This window comes from Cladophialophora yegresii (genome assembly GCF_000585515.1).
Source record: "Cladophialophora yegresii CBS 114405 chromosome Unknown aczIN-supercont1.4, whole genome shotgun sequence".
Classification (NCBI taxonomy): domain Eukaryota; kingdom Fungi; phylum Ascomycota; class Eurotiomycetes; order Chaetothyriales; family Herpotrichiellaceae; genus Cladophialophora; species Cladophialophora yegresii.
The window spans coordinates 3,769,334-3,790,874 of record NW_006913048.1 but is presented as its reverse complement, the minus strand read 5'-3'; the positions used below and the strand labels follow the sequence as shown (position 1 = coordinate 3,790,874).

The 21,541-nt window shown below is 53.5% G+C and overlaps 2 protein-coding genes across 2 annotated transcripts; one reads left to right on the top strand and one right to left on the bottom strand.

Annotated features, from left to right (window-relative positions):
- Positions 1-102: 102 nt before the first annotated feature.
- On the top strand, positions 103-1,862 carry A1O7_06723 (uncharacterized protein; the record flags this gene model as incomplete). Its single annotated transcript, XM_007760724.1, has 5 exons — positions 103-581; positions 638-1,083; positions 1,130-1,415; positions 1,465-1,670; positions 1,723-1,862. The coding sequence occupies 5 exons, from the start codon at positions 103-105 to the stop codon at positions 1,860-1,862; spliced, it is 1,557 nt and encodes a 518-aa protein (XP_007758914.1).
- An 11,624-nt stretch (positions 1,863-13,486) lies between these two features.
- Positions 13,487-16,966, bottom strand: A1O7_06722 (uncharacterized protein; the record flags this gene model as incomplete). Its single annotated transcript, XM_007760723.1, has 1 exon — positions 13,487-16,966. One exon carries the CDS (start codon positions 16,964-16,966, stop codon positions 13,487-13,489), a length of 3,480 nt encoding a protein of 1,159 aa, XP_007758913.1.
- Positions 16,967-21,541: the final 4,575 nt, after the last annotated feature.

The following is a 21,541-nucleotide window of genomic DNA, read 5'->3' as shown; positions in this document are numbered from 1 at the left end:
CTTCGTGTCATTGAAACTTGCTTCCACTGTTTGCCCCTACTTCATCAGTAGAAGGTCTCTTCATCTACTACAACCTCTCACTTCCTCCCTCTGTCATCCGTAATGGATATGCAAAAACCGAAACTTCAATCGGCCATCGAGCCCCCTCCAGAGCTCATGATGGACAACGATGAGCACAGGCTGGCGGAGATGGGATACAAGCAGGAGATGAGCCGGAACTTCTCTGTTTGGTCAGTTTTGGGCCTTGGGTTCTCTCTCACCAACTCCTGGTGGGCTGTTTCTGCGGCTATGGTTACAGGAATCAACTCTGGAGGTCCAGTTCTCTTCGTCTACGGCATCATTGGGCTTTTCATCGCTGGGATGGGAATCGCGATCTCCTTGTCGGAATTGGTATCTGCATACCCCAATGCCGCCGGTCAACATTTCTGGGTTAGCCAACTTGCGCCGGAGCGATCTGCGAGGTTTCTCTCCTACTTGACGGGCTGGTTCGTATGGGCAGGCTCAATCTTTGCATCCGCAAGTGTCGCTCTATCAGTCGGTTCAGCTTGTGTCGGCTGCTATCAACTTACGCATCCTCATTTGTGAGATGTTCCTACTTGTTCAGTCCTAAATGCATGCTGACCAGTGGCTTTCACAGCGTTATTCAAGCCTGGCATGTATTTGTTGCCTACCAACTGGTCAACCTGTTCGCATTCATCTTCAACTGTTATGGACGAATGTTACCGGTGGTCACAACGGTTACTCTGTACACCACACTGATCTCGTTTGTCGTGATCCTGATCACGGTCCCGGCCAAAGCACCATCACATACCGATGCAAAGTTCGTCTTTGCAACTTTCATCAACAACACCGGCTGGTCTTCATCTGGCATCGCCTTCATCGTCGGTCTGATCAACCCTAATTGGGGGTTCTCTTGTCTCGACACGGTGGTACATATCGCAGAAGAAGTCCACCGGCCGGAAAGGCTTATCCCGATCGGTATCATCGGCACCGTCGTTATCGGTTTCGTCACATCCTTCACCTTCTCTATCTCCATGATGTACAGTTTGAATAACTTTGATGACATTGTCAACACTTCCACTGGTGAGATTGCCTGAACTTTGAAAGGAGCGCCGCTAACGATGATCAGGTGTACCGACATTGGAGCTATTCTTTCAGGCACTCCAAACCAAGGCCGGAGCTATCGTCCTCGAAGCTTTAGTCATCGCTACCGGTATTGGATGTCAGATTGCGTGCCATACTTGGCAATCCAGGTTATGCTGGTCTTTCGCACGTGACAAGGGCATCCCTTTCCATGGCTATCTCTCAAAGGTCCACCCGACCCTCGAAACACCAATTCGGGCCCATGCTGTTTGTTGCGCGATCGTTGCACTATTAGGTTGTTTATACCTTGGCTCCTACACCGCCATAGCCAGGTGAGAGAGTATTGTTGCCCCACCAGTGAAATTACACTAACTGATACAGTATCATCTCGGCATGCATCGTCCTACCTTACGTATCATATTGCATTCCTGTGGCCCTTCTACTACTCAAGGGAAGGGACAACATCAGACATGGCCCTTTTTGGCTAGGAAAGCTAGGCCTGGTTGCCAACATCGTCCTGCTATGCTTCACCACTTTCGCAATCGTCATGTACTCATTGCCGACTGTGATGCCAGTGGAGGCTGACAGTAAGTCCTCTACCCCAAGCCATGGAGTAACAGTGCTAACGTCGCTCAATAGATATGAACTATGTCTCAGCCGTGTACGGGATCATCATTCTGATCATCAGTGTCGACTGGTTTGTGCGAGCTCAGAGACAATTTCGTGATGGGGCCAATGCAATCGACGGGCTTGCTGTGGTGGCATCAAACAAGCAGTGACTCGCTTGCAATGAAGTTGTAGGGTATAAGCCGGTCTCAGTATTATGCTCACCGACGATTTGCTGCCCTGTGGAACCATTGATCGTTCGCATTCGCCTATATGTGATGTATATTATCTCCCTACAATACTTTCACTACTTCTTATCTTCTTGTGATATGAAACAAGCCAACCGCAGATTCCTACTAGGAGCCGTCCAGCATATGAAGTTCGAGCTGCCGAAGAAACGATATTCTTCATGGCCACAGAGGATTTCGAGCATCAACAGATCAGTGCAGCAGGACTTCTGTCATTCTCTCCTATTTTAGAGGCCGTGGACATTCTCATTCAGGCTCTGATTCCGCGTTGAGCCTCGGCCAGCGTCCCTTTGAGTTGATGAGAGGCATTCGTGAATCAATGCAGGAAGTGTAGGACCAGTCTGTGCCGCTTCCAGAGCAGCGTTGTTCTTGCTCAGCGAACCAAACCCTGATCGGAGATTGCGTAGTCGCTTGTCGAAGCCTGTACACTGTGCAGAAGCGATGCGTGGATTGGCGGAAAGCCCCGTGTATGAGCGAGGGAGGCAACCAGACTGCAACGCCGGCAGCACAGGAGCATCCCCATGCTCTGGCGTAAGCCAGTGCGTAGGAGGCTGTGCGAATGACATAGTGCGGGGAATATGTCACGGAAACAGCTGCTGTTGTCCTGCAGCAAAGTAGCACTGGTAAAACTACCTCCCTTCTTGAGAGTTGTAGGGCTGGTGCTTTCCCAGAGACCGGAGCAGGCTGGCGCCGACTTCCATTGGGCCATTGAGATGATATCGACAACAACAGGCGTCGCCGCAGTCCGCTAAGCTAGTCTCTGGTCTCTTTTGGCCAGTAAGGATGTTGACTCGGAGAGGTATTGAACTGCGTGGACGGCTCTTCCAGCGAATGGAGATGGAAGTGCCCAGCTGTTCCGACGACAATGAGCAAGGGATGACACAGCTGCGACTGCGGATTGCATTTTGCTACCCAGGATACCCATTAGCTTCGAAGGGGGTCCGATACATGTCGAAGTTGGTGAATGTCACATTCTCGGCAGGTCATAGTGAACCGGAGCGGACTGGAGCAGCAAACCAACGACACATCGATGGTTTAGGACGTCTCAACTACTCGCCCAGTATAGGTTCAGGTGCCCTGCGCACAATGTTAGATTGCAATCTCGGTTGTAAAAATGCCATTCATGCTGTAGACTCTCGGCAATCCGGAGTCCCTGGCAGTTCGGATTGAGTCTGCTCTGTATCGCGGGCATCAAGCATCGACTGGTAGAGCTTCTGGGACCATTTGATCTTTCACGGTTTGCCTTGCCGTCGCGTGTGTCGAACTTTCCCGGTATCCGTAGTATGAGCTGATGAGAGGTTGCATTTACAAACAACCTCCGCTGACGGGCTGCAGTAAGGTCATCAGGGTACCTTGAGATGCTGTAGGAACTCGCTGAGCCGTGCTCCACCCGTCGGCCTACTTCTCTGGCAGGATTTCTGCTGAGCCTGGATGCTGTCCACGTGAGCATTATAGCTAGGCGAACTCCGATGACCGCGAAGAAGCCAAAGCAGTGACTAGAACGCTACAACGTACAGCAGCGCACAAAGCTAGGCTTCAGTTGTCAAGGCGCACTCGCCCGCTGATGCAGTGTTGAAGCTCGTACATGGACTTCACCGGTCTTGGCAGTCTGGTAATTGCGAGACATCAACCGGCGGCGTCACGTATACACCAGAGTCGATAGAGAATGCAGCACCCCTTTCTCTGATATGATACTCAGCACGTTGACGATTATTGCGTCTCGAGTGCCGATTCACCGCGTAGATTCGGGGGAGTGGCAGTTGAGCATTCGACGATGCGCCACGCGCCTGAAACGGGGTGGCGCAAAGTGCAGACGCCTTCGAGCGAAAGTGCAAGAGCTCAGCAACATTACGCAGGCCTTTCAAGGTTGTTCCTGGTGCGCCTTGTTGCCGTGAATGTCTTGTGTCGTGTAGACTCAAACTTTCCGGTACCGTGTTCCCACAAAGACCAGCAGAGCGGGTAATTCAGGGGTAAGAACAGCACCCGCAGAGCTTGCAGTCTCCAGAGCACCCACGATTGTCCATTTCGGATAGCGGGTGCGCGGAGGTAGGGAGCTGATAGGCCTGGTATCTCGTTTTTGGTGCACACTTCAGTGCATTTTCGGCTTGGAGCGGAAGTCTGGCGAACATTCTGTGCTTCTCGAGAGACGTGCTTCGGCACTGAACCCTGACATGGTCGGTGATCCGCAAAGTCCAACAGTAAACCGGTCTTCGACCTATAGCAATGGCTGGGTGTAAAGCGACCTGCAGATTTTCCAACAATCAGCAACGCAACAGCACCAGAGTCGAATGCTCTGTGCCCTGTACGTCGATAACATCTCTTGCGCGTTCGCGATCTCTTGTATATCGGCCAGATCAGCTGGATGGCACGACAGGATTGGAATTCTTTTCAGCCATGATCCAGAGAGCATGACTTGTCTGCGATCCAAACCGCGTCAGAGACACTGAGAGACCGTGCCAGAGACATCAGAGTCTCACAGCATTGCCACAGGGCTGCGATCGAAGCGCGGCAAATGTGGCATCAGCGGTCGCTTCGTCTGCAACGGAGGCTCAGCGTAGGCCGACCGTCCATTGCGCACTGAGCCAAAGGTCGATGTAGCCATCACCGTGCACCAACAGCGACGGGCGCGTAACACAGACGAAGAGCGTAAGTGTAGAATCGACCCATGCACTCGCGCTCACAGCGTCCGCTCTCCATCCTGCTTGTGATAAATGCTGTTCAGGTATTCCGAACTGTGAACATCGAGAGGCGCGGATCGCATCGCGCCTCATTCTTCGTGCAGATGCCTGCGATGCTGGCCACGAAACAGCTGACAACGACTGCGCTATCGTGGATCTCGAATTTGTCTCCGCGGTGCTGAATTTTCTGGAACGCCCGCCTCGTCCATCTCGTCGCGCGTAGAAGTGCTCGAGGCCGGTACGCAGGATAGAGAGCCAACATCGCCTGTAGGAGCAGCGCAAAGACACGACTTCCGGCTCATTGTCAGTCAGAAGCCTCGCTACTCGCTGTTGGTTCACTGCTCACTCACCGCTCAGTCACCGGCGAACTGCGACAACAGGAAGGTCTCTCTCCAGTCCACCCAGAGTTACCCAACTCCTGCGCCATTTCGACTTCACTCACGCCGATGACTGGACAACGAATCCTTGCTACAGCGCATCACTCGCAACAGGCTCCGCCTTGCTCGGACTGTCTCTGCGCTGCTCCGGTGCGCGCAGAAGGTCTATGCACTTCTGAACTGACCTTTCGTCATGCAATCTTCATTCAAGATGCGACTATCCCAGAATCGAAGTGGATGAGGACAAGAGCATGTGCTGCAGGCATGAGAGCGAAAGAAGAAGAGATTCGGGAAGCTGTCATGTGTCTTGCGAGACCTCTTCTGCTTGATCGGTGGTTACTCGTTCTTCAAACTTACCTGAGACGACAACCACAACACCTAGTCACAAACAGACGCTGATGCAAGCATGGCCAGACTCTGATGTGAGATCAATACCTCACCGTTCATTTCTCCTGCTCGCTTCACCGGCATCCGATACCAAAGCAAGCGGATTTGTGCACGTCTCAGTATTGCTCATGTCAGATTAGGGGAGACATCATTCTGAAGCCAGAGAGAATTGAGAGAACCCTCAAGGTTTCTTCGGACGCTAATCCCTTCTCAGACAAACGCTTGAGCTCCCTCATGGCCTGACTCTACCTCTCCGATACCGATAACGCTGGAAGAAAATCCAGCAAAAGTCACTTCGCCACCATACTACCAGCAGCGACAAGGTGCGCTGAGCGACATCATCTCCAGCCAGAGGAAGGACACTGCTGCCTGCGGCGACCTTCTCTGGGGCTCTGTCAGGTCCTGACAACTATGCTTGGTGCTGCGGAAGATTTTGTTAACTGGACAGCTGGCGACCACACCAAGACTCTCCGAAGCAGTTGATTCGACACGGTCCTGCGCTGAAACGACAGATCAAGGCCTAGAATCTCAGGAATAATGGTAGGATTTCGGTCAAGTCTTCCGGACACCGCTCGACCCCTTGGCCTGCGGTGGAGTCCAAGCACGAACCTATCATGACCGTCTTCCGAGATTCTCTGCAGGGTGCTGTTCGAACGCTTCACGGCCGTGCTTGAACACACTTCAAAAAAGTGTCTGCGCTGTCTTGGCTCGGCTCTCGGCTGTGAGTCGTGCAATCGAACAACTGTCAAGTCGAGCCCCGACAGCTACTCCTGCTCAACCAAGACATCAAGAGAAGATCAGGGCATCAATTTCTCATGCTCCCTGCGTGATTTGGATCCAGTCAGTTTAGATGGGCTTGCGGGATCTCGGTCCTGGCATTTCCCATTCAGCTCCTTGCCCATGTGGATTGTCCGAACTTCAGCACTTACCTACCCGCAGCCGTCCGAGATTTGCGGGGATTTGCGGTCGGCTTATGGCGTCTCCCTGTGTTCGAACGCTTCTCAACTATCGCTTCAAGTCATCTCCAGGGCGCTCTTGGGCTATGGTGGTGTCTGCGCCCTGCTCGGGAACTTCACGGTGTCGACTAAGCTCTGCCACGAGAGACTGCCGTCTGGGTACGACCAGCCCTGGAGATGCTTGCACAGCACGGTAACAGAAGATAACGTGCGGGATCTCGAGAGCGGTCGTCTCTGGCTTTCTCCGAACCCCTACAGAGGTTGCTCCTCGTGCAAGACTCGGCTCTGCGCCCAAGACAAAATATGGGTAATCTGCTCACTTGTGTACACAAGAGCTCTCGATACAAACTTCGCGAAGCCTGGCATCATCTGGGTACCATCTCTGCTTGCTTGCGGAGGCTCTGGATGGCGACTAATCGACGATTGATGGCAAGCTACATCTTCGAGCGCGTGACTTTGCCGCGGATTCGTCCCGCAAAGATGACTGACGACGGCAGGAGAGATTGAGATGAGCTCTGGTGACATCTGCGCAGCCCTTCGTCTACGTGTCTGTATCCAGTCTATCCAGAAACCTCGAGGATCTTAGTACCAACCCGGCGAACGGTGTCGCACCGACGAAGCTGAAAGCATCTGGCGACGGAGAAACCAGTGCTCACAGCAAGAACGGAGAGCCTTTGCATGATGCCTCTAACTTCCATTCGTCGGTACCATTGGATCTGTGATGGCTTTGGAATCTCTAGGAATCTTTGTCAGCATCCAGAACGAATCCTCCAAAAATGAGCGAGAACCCGATACGCAAGGTCTCGCATTCTTATGGGAGATGACAAATCGCAAGACGTGCGCCACTGTGCTGTCTGAGCCATGACAGTCTTCTCTGCGCTTCTCCGAGAGTCTACAATAACACAGGATGCAAACCCAGGGTCGACTCGAAGTCGTCGGGATCTTTCCCCAGGTCAACAGCCACATGGATGCTCGGCCCCTTCTTGAGATGTCCGCTTCTCAACTTAGCTAAAGAGCCTAGCATGGCACTGTCCAAGGTCTGCCGCCGCCCTTGCAGGGACAACAGCCACCTGCTTCCCCCATTGAGCAAGATTCCAAGTCCTGCTTTCTGAGCAACCAGCTCTGATCACGACAGCTCCTTGCAGCGAAGATTAGAACAGCTTCCAGGTGATCGTACAAGTGAGCGCATGCTCTGCTGTCGCACACTTGGTGGCCGATGCTCGGCGCTCAATTCTTCCCGTCGTGGTTGAAAAGCTGTCAGGCTCGTTGAGCTTAAGTGACACAGGCAGCCGTATCTCTCGAGTGGGCGCATTGCAATACGGCCCAGGAGTACCAGCAACACCTTCGCACGCGGCTCTGATATAGGTGAATTTGCTTCTGCTTCTCCCAGCGTCGTGCGATTGCTTGCTGCGTCAACCGCAGGTCTGGATGGACCTGGCAATCGCAGGCATGAGGCTTCGGGCGCCAGCTGCAGCTCTTTGTTTGCGACGCCATGACACCCTTCCCAGGTGTGTGCCATGTGACTGGTCACGGGTGTCCGCTTAAGCTTTCTGAAGTCCCATGGCGGTTGCTGCCCCGATATCTACCAGACATGTGGTTCTTGCGGCTTTGTATGCATTTGTGGGTCAGCCAGAGTATAGACGAAGAGGGGCTGGCTTGGAGCATGCTGCTGCAAGTTCTGTCACTGGGAACTGGGTCGGAAATGTCACATACTGTCCCACCGTCAACATCCTGCAACATGGCTCGAGCCAACTCACATGCCACGGGGGCTTAAGCTCATTGCCTCGTGGCACAAATGCAAGCTACCCAATGGCAAAAGAAGCTCCAAAACATTTTCAATCGGCTCTGGACAGCGGAAACCATCTCCGCCCCATTTGTGCGCTGGTCCGTCGGATCACAAGACAGAGTTGGTGGAAGCGTGCAGATCAATCAGAGCTGCTCAGAGCAACATCAAATTGTATTTGGAGCAATTTCCATTGCCGCCGAGCCTGTGCAAACCGCGTGCGGCTGAATTCTCCCTGAACGACCCATCTCTGACCAGGTCATAAGAGCAGCGTGTTTGCAGAAGTGGCAAGGGACCGAAGCAGAGCAAATCCAATTGCTTCACTCCCGAGTCGTATTCACTGACAGAATGTATCTGTCAGGAAAGCTGCAATACTTGCAAGCTGTCTTCGAGCACCTGCAGCTGTCTCTGCGTGGTCGGAGTTGGTTGTATGGCGGCATATCTATTCAACAACCCACTCCAGGCTTTGGGCATCAGAGACCTGAAATCACAGATTTGATGTGCCCAACTCAGTGTCGCAACTACACCCAGTAAGCGCCCAGCTCTCCCGGCTAATGCTCGTCCTCTTCGAAGCAGCGCTGGCGGTCAGCGCTCTGGAGGCGACTCTATCTAGACCACCGTAGCAACACCCCTTAGCCAGTGGACCTTTCAGTGTCGGGGGATCCAAGGCGGCTATCCAGGAAGCGCTGTGATCGTTCGTTCGAGCTCTCCGTTCGATGTTGGGTGTCTCTTATCTCCAGCACGGACATGGATACGTTCACAAGCACACCCATGGACATTGACCGAGAAGACATCCAAAGTCGATCAGAACCTCCTTTCGCATGTGAGGCCAGGTTAACGATGCCTTCCAGCAGCTTCGCCAAGCAACGTACGCTGCAGTGCTACGCACATTCTTGTCTCTGACTGCTCATGCTCGCTTGCAAACCGCTGGGAATTCCGCTTCACGGAAGAATGTGTACGAGCCCACCAGAGATGTCATTCGCAAGCAGCATAGTGTTCGAATGCACTTGAAAAATAGCGCAGTGGAGTTTCAGCTCCACAGCCACGGAGTTCGTTCTCTTCCATCACGATCACTTACTGGTCGCCCACAGCCTCAAATCGTCAAGAAGCATGTCAAAGACAATCACAGACGCCGTTTTCGAGCGCCATCGTGCTCATGTGCCCTGGTTAAATGGTCTCAGGGGGTTTCAGGTTTACATCAGTGGACTTTGGTTTCTCTGGTTCACCACCATCGAAAGTGCTCACACCCAGCTCGGAGCACAACATGCGTCAGAGAATGACTTGTGACCGAACTTCTGCCATCGCTGCATCATAACCTGATCCTACAGGTGTCACGGACTTCGCGACATCTTGGTATTCGAGTCTCTAGGCTCTTGCGGAGGTGCCCATGTCCCCTAGTACTTCGACGGAAGAGGAGTGCCGAGATGCAGGTGAGAGAGCTGGAGCGGTCTGGAGATGGCGAGCGACGACCGGATTTCGTTCTCTGGACTCCAAAGCATCTACACGGAAAGAAGAAGTGGCAGTCCTTGATCATCCGTTGATATCGTGTACATGGTTCGGAACACAAGCAATATGAGCCCAGAAGCCAGGGCGGCGGAGATGAAGTCTCTGAACATGGGCAGCCTCTCTTGAGATCCACGAAGCTCTGGGGAGCTGAGCAAACTCCGCCGAGCGATTGTTCAAATGCTCTAGAATACTGGCGAAGTCTTCGGTGGCAATTCGCGCATTTCAGCACCAAATTTCATTCTGAAGACTGACAGAACAACGAGATGTGACCGGAGAGCTGTGAGACTTGGTAATGGCACCAAGCTCGGCATGAACGTGCTTGCGGCCGTCCAGGATTTCAATCATACTCCCCAGAATCACCGCTCTGACTGTGCGGCGTTACGACGAAGGGTGGTGTAACACCAGAACGCGATGTCGACAATTTACCAGGGTTCACCCTGTGGTGGCGGCTCGCTCCTCAGCAGCAATTACGCTAGGTCCCGGGAGCACGAAACCCGCAAGTCTCTCGGCCACAAATCGCATCTTCGCCGCACGAAAGCAACCAGCTCTCAGTCACCGTACTCTCACTCCAAGACAACCGAAGAAGGCTGGAGGCTCATTCCGACGGTCCTGGCTGTCATTCTCAAGCCTAGTGAAGACCATTTGTACACGCATTTCCCGTCCGCTTCTGAATGGTCTTGTCTTCGCCGCGCCCGAATGATGATGTTCCTCCTTGACCAAGGAGTGCCTGATCACCACCACTGTTCCCCACAACCTTCCGCATGACAAGCACAATACGGAGTACCATGCGCGACTCTGAGACTTCGCCAGTATCAAGAGTGGGACGCTTTGAGCGGCTGACGCAGACTCAACGGCCGATGAAGTCCTTCCCTCCAAGGCCCTACCTACGGCACAGAGACTTCTTGAGATGGCTGCAGACAGTCCAAGACAGGGCGTACGCACTTTTTGAGCAGGCAATATGACTGAGACACCCGGGAGTAGGTCCGCCTCGCGGTTGCTGGAGTGCGCTACTTCCAGGGACGCCTGTTTGCCTTGGTGGACTCTGCCGTCGACGAATCACAAAGAGACCTTCGGAGCGGCCTTCCTCGGATTTCAACATGCACTGCCTGGCCTGGAGCTTCCTTGTACCATGTCCAGGAGTTCGCACAGCACTAGATCTAGTGTCTCTGGTGTACCGCTACGGTGCACGAAAACTGCCATTCACTATATCGAAGCCGAGATGATCATCACGACCCATATGGACCAACAGCTGTCGCTGAACAGTGATCTGCGACCGGGAGCATGTTCCAATGTTCCGAACGAGGCTCTCCACGTACGGAAAACATAAGCGCGTCCTTGTGAGATCAGCGCGGTCAGCCGGGTCCGCCCCAGTGTCGGTCCGAGCTGTGTTCTGTTCAGAGCACAGCAGCGCCGATCAGATACCCGAGATCTCACGTGCATCGACCTGTTGGAGATGTGAACTCGGCATGAGCGGCCCAAGTCGCGGCTTTCCATGTAGGAGCAAACTGGACATTTCTCTGCGAAGACCACCACACGAGAGACAGCGGAAGACTTCCCGAGAGTTACCATGCCTGCTTCGCCTTGTGATTTGAGGCTCGGCCTATTCCTCCGCAACGACGACGGGTCGCGCTGTGGTGCGGGTATCATCTCTGCACAAGTGGCCAGAACCCTCCTATGGCGCGGCAGATACCCTGCAGAGACAGATGTTAGAGGTCAGAGCAGGACGACGGCTTGCCAGAGCTAGACACCTCGTGTGAAATGATGCGACTGTGTGCGGCATTCGTCTCCAAGGTCTCGCTCCGTCTCTCAGTGGATGCGCCTCTTGTTGGGGGCCAGGCATGGACCAAAGAGTCTGACAAGAATCTCGGATGGCAAGAAGATCCCCGTGGTTGGCCCGAGGAGAATGAACCTCGGTGAGCGTCTCTGCATTGTCTCCGGACGACTCTGAACGGCGTTGCGGGTCTGTCCTTGAACGACTTGTGGTGAGATCTAGTACTTGACCGCACTTGGAGAGGTCGACGAGGAGGCACCAGCAAGCTCTGCGCCCGCGAGCTGACACTCCCGACCTTGGAAAACATGGTCACATTATCGATCGGAGTCTGCGGGTTGGATATCGCAGTCTTCGACCATGCCGAATAGTGAAAGCAATCACTGGATTCAACTGCTGCGAGTCAGCACAAACCGGGCCCTACTATGGTCTCAGGACTGGCCCGCCTCCCTACCGGTCTCGACAAAGCTGGAGTCGGCTACTGGAGCCGCAGACATCATGCTGCGGAGTCTGTGTAAGCGTTTCACTGTCGGCAAGTGGACCGGACGATTGATCTTGTGACTGTCTGGCTCCTGTGGTACTCGTCGCTTCCACGAGCTACTCTCTGCGTCATACCAGGAGGTGAGACGTCAGCGCAAAAACTGCTGGGATCGTCGCTCAAGGTCGGAAAACGGTCAGAGCTGTTATGACCCGCACGCGGAAGTCCCGCGGTCAACGAGCGCTTTCGAGGGGATAGGCACCGAATCAATAACTCAGAACTGCTGGTACTGTCCGAGATCGAATAGAAGGCGAGGAGGACCGGATGATAACTCTACGGTAGTGGCTGCTTCCTTATTCGATGCTCCCAATTCTGCTTCGGCAGCCAGGACACAGAAACTTCAATCGTCTTACATTGTGGATGTCGGACATTGCGTCTTACCCAGGGCGAGAAGTGGATGGCGGGAAGTCAGCATGGATACTCTCTGCGGCATTACGAGCTTGCAGGGCTGGCGTTGGGAATGTCAGACACGCGTGTAGTTCTTCTGGAGACAGCGAGTTCTTCGAGACGTGGTTGCCACCGAGTAGCACAGAGCATGTTAGTGGAATGCGGAAATTCGACGTGAGAGATTCTTCATTGTCTAGGTATTGAAAAATAAGCCATATCAACCCAATATCAAACGCTCCAATAGCATGGTGACATACATCCGAAGCACGACCGTTGACGCTGCTCTTAGTACTTGTGCACAAAATTCTTCCCCTTCTGTTTGGCCACTGTTTCGTCCATCACTGGTATACAGAGAAACAGTTGTCCACCTGGAAAGCGGTGTTCAGGTGATGAGGTCGGATTTGGATCGTATTTGCACGGTCGGTCTGTATGCAATCCCGCCTGTCGGCGGAAGCTTGTAGCTACCTCATTCTGTCGAGCCCTTTCCGGTACGTGAGGAGTGCTCGTCTTCTTCTGGAGAGCGGGCGTTCTCCGCTGTGCAGCGTGGAGGGTATCGTCTTGGTTGTTCTTCAAGAAGTCGTAGGCGTCGGTGGAGGAGGGTCTAATTGGGATAGAGGGTCCGGCGCGTTGCTTGGAGGACCGTGTCATGCGCACTGCAGCTCGCGTTGCCGGAACATTGTAGGCTGGATGGAGAGAAGTGGTCATGAAACATGCCGTCGTCTCGATAGGCAACGCCCGATAGCGTAACCCTGGAATGGCCAGCTGAGGATGATCTGCGTGTGCTTGTTCGCAGATGGTTCTTCTCAGCGTCAAAGACGTCGCCTCGATATCAGGTAGAGCATTTAACATCACCGGCTACTCGATCGTCGCTCTGTTCTTCGCGGACATGCGTCCTCGCTGGGATGCTTAACATCGTGGGACAATGTTATCATGTAGTCTCGCGAGAGCGTCGTATCGCGATAGGGTGACGCACGGATGACCACATGTTCCGTTGTATTTTGCTGGACCCAATGTGGCGCGAAACGGGTCATGAGTCGGGTCGCAGAAGGAAAGCGTCTCCGTTAAGAGGCAGTGTAACTCTGGCGAGCGGGATAGCAGAGAAGCACAGGCGATCGGGGCTGCAGGAGAACAGAATTCAGGGATGTGTGCAGAGGTTGGATTCAAGTGAGCTAAATCACCAATGACCCAGCCGCAAAGGGAGCATCATTGTCCTCCTCTTTACTCGACTTCCTCTCCTTCACAATCCATCTGGCATCCTGTCCGTTGATCTCGACAGTCCGTGGTTGTGCATCGGCATCGTGCTCTCGGCCATCGAGGATCTTGCGACCGACCCGTGGTCCGAAGCCGGTGGCTACCCCGTCAGCAAACCTTGCCCATAGACACAGTTTCTGTCCTTGGCACCACTTGCAAGATCTGCTGGTCATGAGCTTGTTCCCTGCACCTCCCGGTTTGCCATTGAATCTTGCCACAAGACAGCCAGGGGGGTTCGGTGGTGGCGCATCAAGCGGACCCACGCAGTATCTGTCGATGAACTTCTGGACATCTTCAAAGGATCTTCCCTCGCTGAATATGGCGTTGCAACACAGCTGAAATGCCTGCTCGTCCGCCTCAGTCACGTCCCATGCCAGGAAGCAGAGAGTGCGAAGTCGCAGACCCTTTGGCCAGAGCGTACTTCCGCTGGATGCAAATTGTCTCGGCGGTTGTGACGGCGGTTGTTGCCGAGCTACGCCGTGGTCATCCAATAGTTGCTCGCCATGAAGGGTGGCTACTTCTTGACTGCTGGCTGGGGTGTCATGCTGGTCAGATGCTTGCATTTCGTTGAAGCTGAGATCCAATTGAACATCCGCAATGTTGGCATCGACGTGTTCTGGAGATTCTACAACGATCACAGACGGGGCATGTTGGTGACCCAACTTCTGTCTCTTGGGCCCAGGCGATCCCACGTACGGCGACTGGTAGTCGGAGTCACCTGTTCCAAGCTCCTGTGACTCTTCGCGGGCACGTTTCGAGCCTTGGTCGAGGATGTCTCTGTCGGCTCTCTCACTGTCGCCATGTCCAATCTCGGCCAAACCTGCAGGGTGAGGATGAGACTGGGGCGAGAAAGCTGTACTTGCTTGACTGGAGAACATCTGCTGTGTTGCAGGCTCTGCAACGGCGGGCTCCTGCTCGTGGAGTGACCTAACTTGCGCCATGTGAAGTGTTTGTGCAAGTGGATGCTGCTCTGGAGCGACCGGGTCCAGCTTGAAGAAAGTTCTGATCTGGGAGTATTGGAGGCTGAAAGCTTGTCTTGGTGAAACAAGAATCCCAAAGAGTGTTGGATTGCGGAGGCGAGTGATTTCGCTTTTGGCATCGTCCAGTTGCTGGCGCAAAGACTCAGTGCTCCGCTCATGTTGCTCTCGAACAACTCCAATGGAGTCCTTGACCACCTGCTGCGCGATGCGACGATACCTCTCTTTGATACGGGCCCGGATGTGACTCTCGCCCTCGGCAAGCGTCTGTAGAAGATCACCCGTGGTTTGACGGACCTCCTGGTCCTTGTCCGCAAGCATTACAGAACGTACCTCTTGCGCAAACATGTTCACGATGGGCTCGATCATAAACACAAAGTCCTGTGTTTCTGCATCAAGAAGTGCGCCATGTTTTGCGAGAATCTCTTCAGCCAATGCCTCCTTCTCACTCGCAAGGCGTCGTTCAAAAGCCTCGTTCGGCTGCTCGAGCTCACACTGGTGCTGAAATTTCAGTACGAGGGCCTCGGCCTTTTGGTCACCGACACGATCTAGCAGGAGGGTGATGTTACCATCGAGATCATTCCGTTCCGCAACCACGTCCTCCAGACGTGACGATAGTGCGTCGTGATCATCTCTCGTTGATTGTAGCTGCTGAGTGCATTGACCGAGTTCCGCTTGTAACACTTCCCGTCGGTCATTGGACTTCTGCAAAGCATCATTCGCCTCCTTGTAGTCACGAAGAGCCTCGTTGGCCTGGTCCTCCAAGGTATGATTCACAGACTTGAGGTTAGCGTGCGTGTTCTGGAGGATGCTGTGCTCGCGTTGAAGAGTACCGTAGTCCCGCTCAAGGGCACGCTGAGCACGCTCGAGCGTGTGGCTTTCGTGGCGGAGGCTTCTTACTCGGCGCTGTAACATGGCACTTGTGCTCTGACTGACGGTGAGATTGTTGCGGAGGTTCAGGATGGTCCTGTCCCTCTGCTTTCTCTGCAGGTGAAGCGCTTGATGGTGCTGAGACAGTGCGGTCTGCAGGGCGTGCTCGGCCCTTGTTAGATTCGCGCCCAGGTCAGCTTTGGTCATTGCATGGGCATCCGTCTCACCGTTCAACCGCTGCTCGAGATCTGAGCGCGTCTGGTTGTGAGAAGCCACTGCTGCTTCATACCTTTTCTCCAACTGGTCCGAGTCTCTGCGCAGCGAGCTCTCCGAGTCTCCTAGCCTGTCATGCTGCTCGCAGAGATTGTCGAGAGTTTGTTGGGTCTGAGCTCTCTCCCGAATAGCAAGATCAATCTCCGCCTGCTTGCGTTCCTGCCAGCTGCTGAGGGAGTGTTCCAGCTTGACCTGTTTAGAGATCAAAGTGGCTTTCTCCTTTGCCAAGACTGCCGCAGAGGCTTCAAGCGCAGACTTCAGGGCAGTCAGATTCGCATTCTTGCCTTCAAGGCTCGCGAGGGAGTCTCTAAGCTTGGTGCTTTCTGCGATCGCGGCTCTTCTCTCCTCCTTCAGCCTTTTCAAAGAGACTTCCAATCGGATCCTCTCGCTAGCCATGTTGGCTTTCTCCTGCGATAGAGCATGGAGGGAGGATTCGAGCCTGGCCTTGTCCTCGACCATATTGGCCTTGTCCTTCTCCAGGCTACCGAGAGAGGCTCCAAGATCGACTTTCTCCTGCGACAGAACCTGAAAAGATGATTCAAGCCCGGCCTTTTCACTGGCCATGACGGCGTGATCCATCTTCAGCTCATCGAGAGAGGAATGCAAAGAAATCTTCTCCTGTTGTGATTCTACCAGCTCTTTTTCACATTCGATAGCCAGCCAGTACGTCTCTGTGACGGTTTTCCCCAGGACGGTGAAGAAAGAAATGAAATGCTGCAAAGAAGCAGGAAGGGATGCAGAGAGCGACTCAGAAGGAGGACTATCTGACTGCACTGGGACTGGGGTCAGCTCAACGGTGTCACTGATCAGTTGTAGGATTCTCTGTGTCCGCTGAGTGCCCACCTCAGAGAGCGCAGGTTCAAGCGACGAGATGCAGCGTTTGGTTTCCTGGGCACTGCAGTTCAGGCTGTGGAAGATTGCATCAAGTGCTTTTGAATGGTCATTGCTCTCTTGTTGCATTTGGGTCCGGAGCGAGGCATGCTCATTCCGAAGTGCCTCTGATGCCTGGCGATTGACTTCGAGTTGCTTCAAATGGGATTGCGCCTCGTCTTGGAACTTTTGTGCCAGGGATTTGCTCTCAGCTTGCGCTTCCTTGGTCACCAACAGGCGGTCGACCGACTTTCTCAAGCTTGCGAATTCATCCGGGCAGGAACCGATGACCGGACGAATATCTTCGGCGTAGCCCAGTTCGCCTGCATGTCGGAGAAGACCTCCCATGTTGGTATTCATACCATTAAGGGAAATACAAATCTCTTCAAGTTGCGTGTCTTCATTCATGTTGGGCAAACCCGACATGATGATTGAAGTGGTTGGAGAGGACGAAAACTGAAGTGAGTCTTCCCAAACGTCTTTCCCCCCCAATGTGCACCTGAATCAACCACCACGTCGAGATTCTGAACATTCAACTCGATTACTGATGGATCTCCTTACCTGGCGGCATCGCAAGCCTTGACAACCATGGAAACGCTCCTTGTGACCATCACCACGCGATACTCCTATCTTACAATTCAACTTTCTGCTCAAGCCATCCAGAACCCTTTCCACGTCGGTGTCCGGACATTGCAGCAAAGGCTTCGAGGCCTTGACAGTGGAGCTCTGCTGTCGCCTCGAATGGGTCACACCGGGGTCTCCCATATATGTTGCGAATATTCTTGGCGAGATGAGCGGTGCGATACAGTTGGTCGATGGGAATCGTGGATAGTGTGTATCCTTCGATCAAGCGATCCTCGGAAGACTTGATGCACGGCTGAACAGCGTCTTTGGTCGACGCGGAGCGCAAATATGGGAGGGCGTCCGCCATCGGTAGAGATGTGCTGGGCTGCGTCAAGGACGAGGATTGTTCAAGCTATGAAGGTCAGCACACAGCTTGGTAGTTGACGCAATACTTACGGCAGAGCATTTTGTGCGACCTCTCCTTAGGCGGGCCCGGTCCACTTTCAACAACGGTGACAAGGCTACGTCCGTGTTGTCGTTACTGGCCGCCGCTTGGGATGAGCGTAATACTAGTACAAGACTGTCCATCGGATTCATCGGAGACCGCCATCTCATTGTTCAGTTTCCGCACGGCCAGAAAGGGAGTCGCGGCAGACACATTCGGCATAGCAAGTCACAAAAGTTTTACACATGTGATGAGAGGGATACTTGCCTTGTTCTGAAGCGCCCAGAACAACATCAAGTGTGGATGAGCACCGTCGGCCCTACCTTGGCGAAGCCTTTCCTGGCCGCATGAGATATCACGGAGGATACCGAGAAAACCTGTCTGACGATCAACGCGGGCGACACTGCTAATGATCGAAAACCTCTGCTGCGATCGACTCAGCCTGGATCCGCCCACCCCCGCCTCCTCGCGCTGCTACCATGGGTGTCTGATAGCGCCCTCGGTCGATTCGTAAGGCTCTCGCTCATAGGGATCGGTATGGCTGTCCATCGTCGAGTTATCTGAAACGAAGATTGCGCGACTCACGCTCTCGTATCATCTCATCAACAAGGGATTCATTTTCAGGCAAGCTTAGTGAGGTTTTAGGTCATCATGCGCGCCCATGTCTTTGTCGTCGCACTGTCCTGCGGTAGGGGAGACGACGATGGGAGTTGGCGAAAGCTTCGAGTCAGTGTCTGGTTGCAGCTTAGATTATGCGCCAAACTGCATGAGGTGCCTTCTCACTGGTACCTTCCGTAGTATGGACACAGTGCTCTAGACAGCAAGGCCACGATGGTTCGTTTCACACATTAAATACATTGGTGAAGCATGTCAGGCCGCTCGAAACATTGTCCTTAGGCACAGCTATCACCCTCCTGCTCATCCACAGCTGATAAGAACGCCGTGACAATCGCGCAGAATAGAATCTGGTCTGCGGCTCCAGGGGGGAGATGTAGCCTCCCTCTCGAGCATGTCAAAATCAAACTTCATTTCCTTGATTTCTTCAGCAGTGGTGGCACTCTGCTCGACATGCGTAAAAACTGGCATAGCTGGTATTCCACCTCCTTCATCTGGAAACGTATCCCATGTTGGCTGAAGCAAGGGAGCCTCGCAAGCAAGGTACGGACATTCCATACCGGCATCGCCATGGCAGGGCTCGAAATGCTCGGAATGCTCGTCGCCAGTGTTCGAATGTTGCGTGCACACCGTACTCAGAGTCCATGTATTCATGATGGATCTCTAAGAGTTGCGGAGCGAGCCAATTTTGCAGCCACGAGGTTGGATCTCCGAGCAGATACGGCGATTCAGTGACATCGGCTTCGAATGCTTTTGCCGCATTTTCCAGCACAGTCCCAATGGCGACATACATGTTCAGGAACAGCTGTTCATAATGTCGCTCGTAATCCACCCACGTGCGCATCGATCCCGACAGCTAATTGAGACCTTCTTCGTTGTCAAACCGCCCAGCCGCAATTTAAATTATGAGCCTGGCCATTTTGACCCATGTGTACTGGAGACGTTGATAACGACTGGGCACAAAGTCATCAAGGACTTCCTGCAACTTCAAATGTCGCCTAACTCCGCCGAGGTCTCTGACGAAAATCTTCAAGTGATGACTGTACCTGTACTTCTCTAAGAAAGTGGTGGAGAAGCCTTCATCATAGTCGGAAATGCTAGGTGAGTTGGGCTGCGGACTGTTCGCTTCCGTGTCATTGGAGATCCCTGCAATCTGTCTCGTGAGCTCAGCAGATCCGCCATTGGATTGGGAAGCACTGTTTGGACTAGAATCATCGGTATTACCCACGACAAGAGGTTCATGATGTTCTATGTATGACCGAGCATCTGCACCCTCATTTTCAGGGAAGGTTTGGTGGAAGGATGACTGACTGGCGCAATCGCACAAGGCAGCTGTGCTCTGACAACGGACGTGCCGACGATTGTAAATGCTGGTTGCATGCTTCGAGGGCGGAATAGATAGTTTTTCCACTTGTTTCCGCGGGGTTTCAGCCAAGGTCAGTTGTTCGCACATCTCACGGATCTCACGGATCTCACGGATCGCTTGCTCGAATTGCTGTTTCAGAGCCGCTACCACAGTGCTGTGTGAAGCATCAGGTAGCTCGAGCTGAGGCTCTTCCAGCGCGGTGGAAGTCACCGCGGCAGATGGAATAGACAAAGGAAAGTTGGTTTGCGGAGCTGTCAACCTCGTCTGCTGTCCGTATGGTGCAGCCGGAGGTGTCTGCATGCCAATGGCAGAAGCCAGGCCATTTCCTTGGTGTAGTTGCAATCCTGGTTGTAATGCCGACTGGTTCTGCGCAGAAGCCGCTGATTTCTGTCCTATCCCAGACGACTGGTGGGTATAGGACGCGTTTGATGTAAAAGGAACAGCGGAAGTGGAGGGGCAAAAAGCCAAAGATTGGGGATGGGGATGACCTTGGGCATAAGCCCCATTCTGGCCAGGTAAAGAGGGCGCAACGGGAAGAGAGGTCTGAGCACCATATCCATATTGGGCCCTGATATGCAGGATGGGCGGCAGTAGCGGAATGGTGGAGTTGGCCACCAAGTCCGACCTGTCCTTGTAACCCAACGGCAGAACGAGAGCTGGAAGATGGAGCAGAGGGGAATTGGCCATAGCCAGGCTGCGCCGGATAGGCAGAAGCAACGATGGAATGAACTTGGCCAGTAAGACCGTATTGTTCTCGAAGACCCGTTGCGGCAAAAGCAGGCGCAGTTGGGTATTGGGCACTGAGGCCCGATTGCCCTTGAGATAGGGCGTTTGGTGGAACTTCGTCCCTGGCCTGATCATGGCCAGTGTCCGCACCACCTCTGGATGAGATCAAGGTAGGAAAAACAGCGAACGCAAGAACGCATCTTTGCGCGCACTGTTGAGGTGTGTTGGAGTACTTGAAAGCGAGAAAAGAGAAGAGGAGCAAGGAGCGAAGATGGCGAGAAATCACACTGTGTGGGCGCAGCAAGGCTGGCCTTGGCAAACAGACACTCGGTCTTTTTCGGCGAGGCTGCCCTTGTGGATGATGGCGGTAAAGTCGGTTGGTATTAGCTGCATTCGTTTCCTTCTTTTGTTTCAACGTCCTATCTCATTCAGAGTGCTTGCTATCGTAGTTTGCTTTCCATAGCTTGTGGTTGGGCTCCCTCTTTCCCCCTGCGGCAGATTGCACCACGACCAATCCCCCTGGCAGATCTTTCAATCATGCTCAGCGAGACTCTGCCGAACGCGAAGTGCGAGCAAAAGGTTCAATGATTTCCCGCCGCCACAAGCATCTCCACCAAAGCCGAGAGTGCAACCCACTTCTTCGTGCCTCGGCCTGAGGGAGCTTGCCCAGACATCTGGGGTCGTCCGGGTCATCACCTGTCTTGGGACTTTGATCCGAATAGTCCGTCGGTCAGTTGCCACGCTGTTTCCACTCCGACCAAATCAGGCATTGTATCGTGCTTCCAGAGCACCCAATGGTTCTGTCATGTAATGAGTCAGGAAACGGTCCAGTCAGCTCTTTATTTCCGTCGCCCCAGGAGCTTCGACTGGTGCTCGACAGAACGAAAAGGCTCTCTAAATCTGTCGACGATAGCTGGATTTACACTGAGCTGTCCGAGTAGGCATCTCGATATCTGCTTCATATCTCGATGCGTACTTTCACATCTCGTATCTTCGAAGGAGGGATGACGCAAAGATTTGCATATGGGATTACCGTGGGCACGATCGCATGCGCAGGATTGCCTCAGTCCTGGCTGTGACAGCCAATCATCAGACGTGCAAGATAACAACGACTGGTGCGAAACAACTTACCGAGGGATAGAGCGCATGGACCGCAAGGAGTGCTCGAACTTATCAGATGGTAGCGTCGATAGGACGTTGCAACCGGACGTGGCCGATAAACCACTTTCAAAGAAGGTTCGGGATTTGTTCTAGAAACTCATGATTG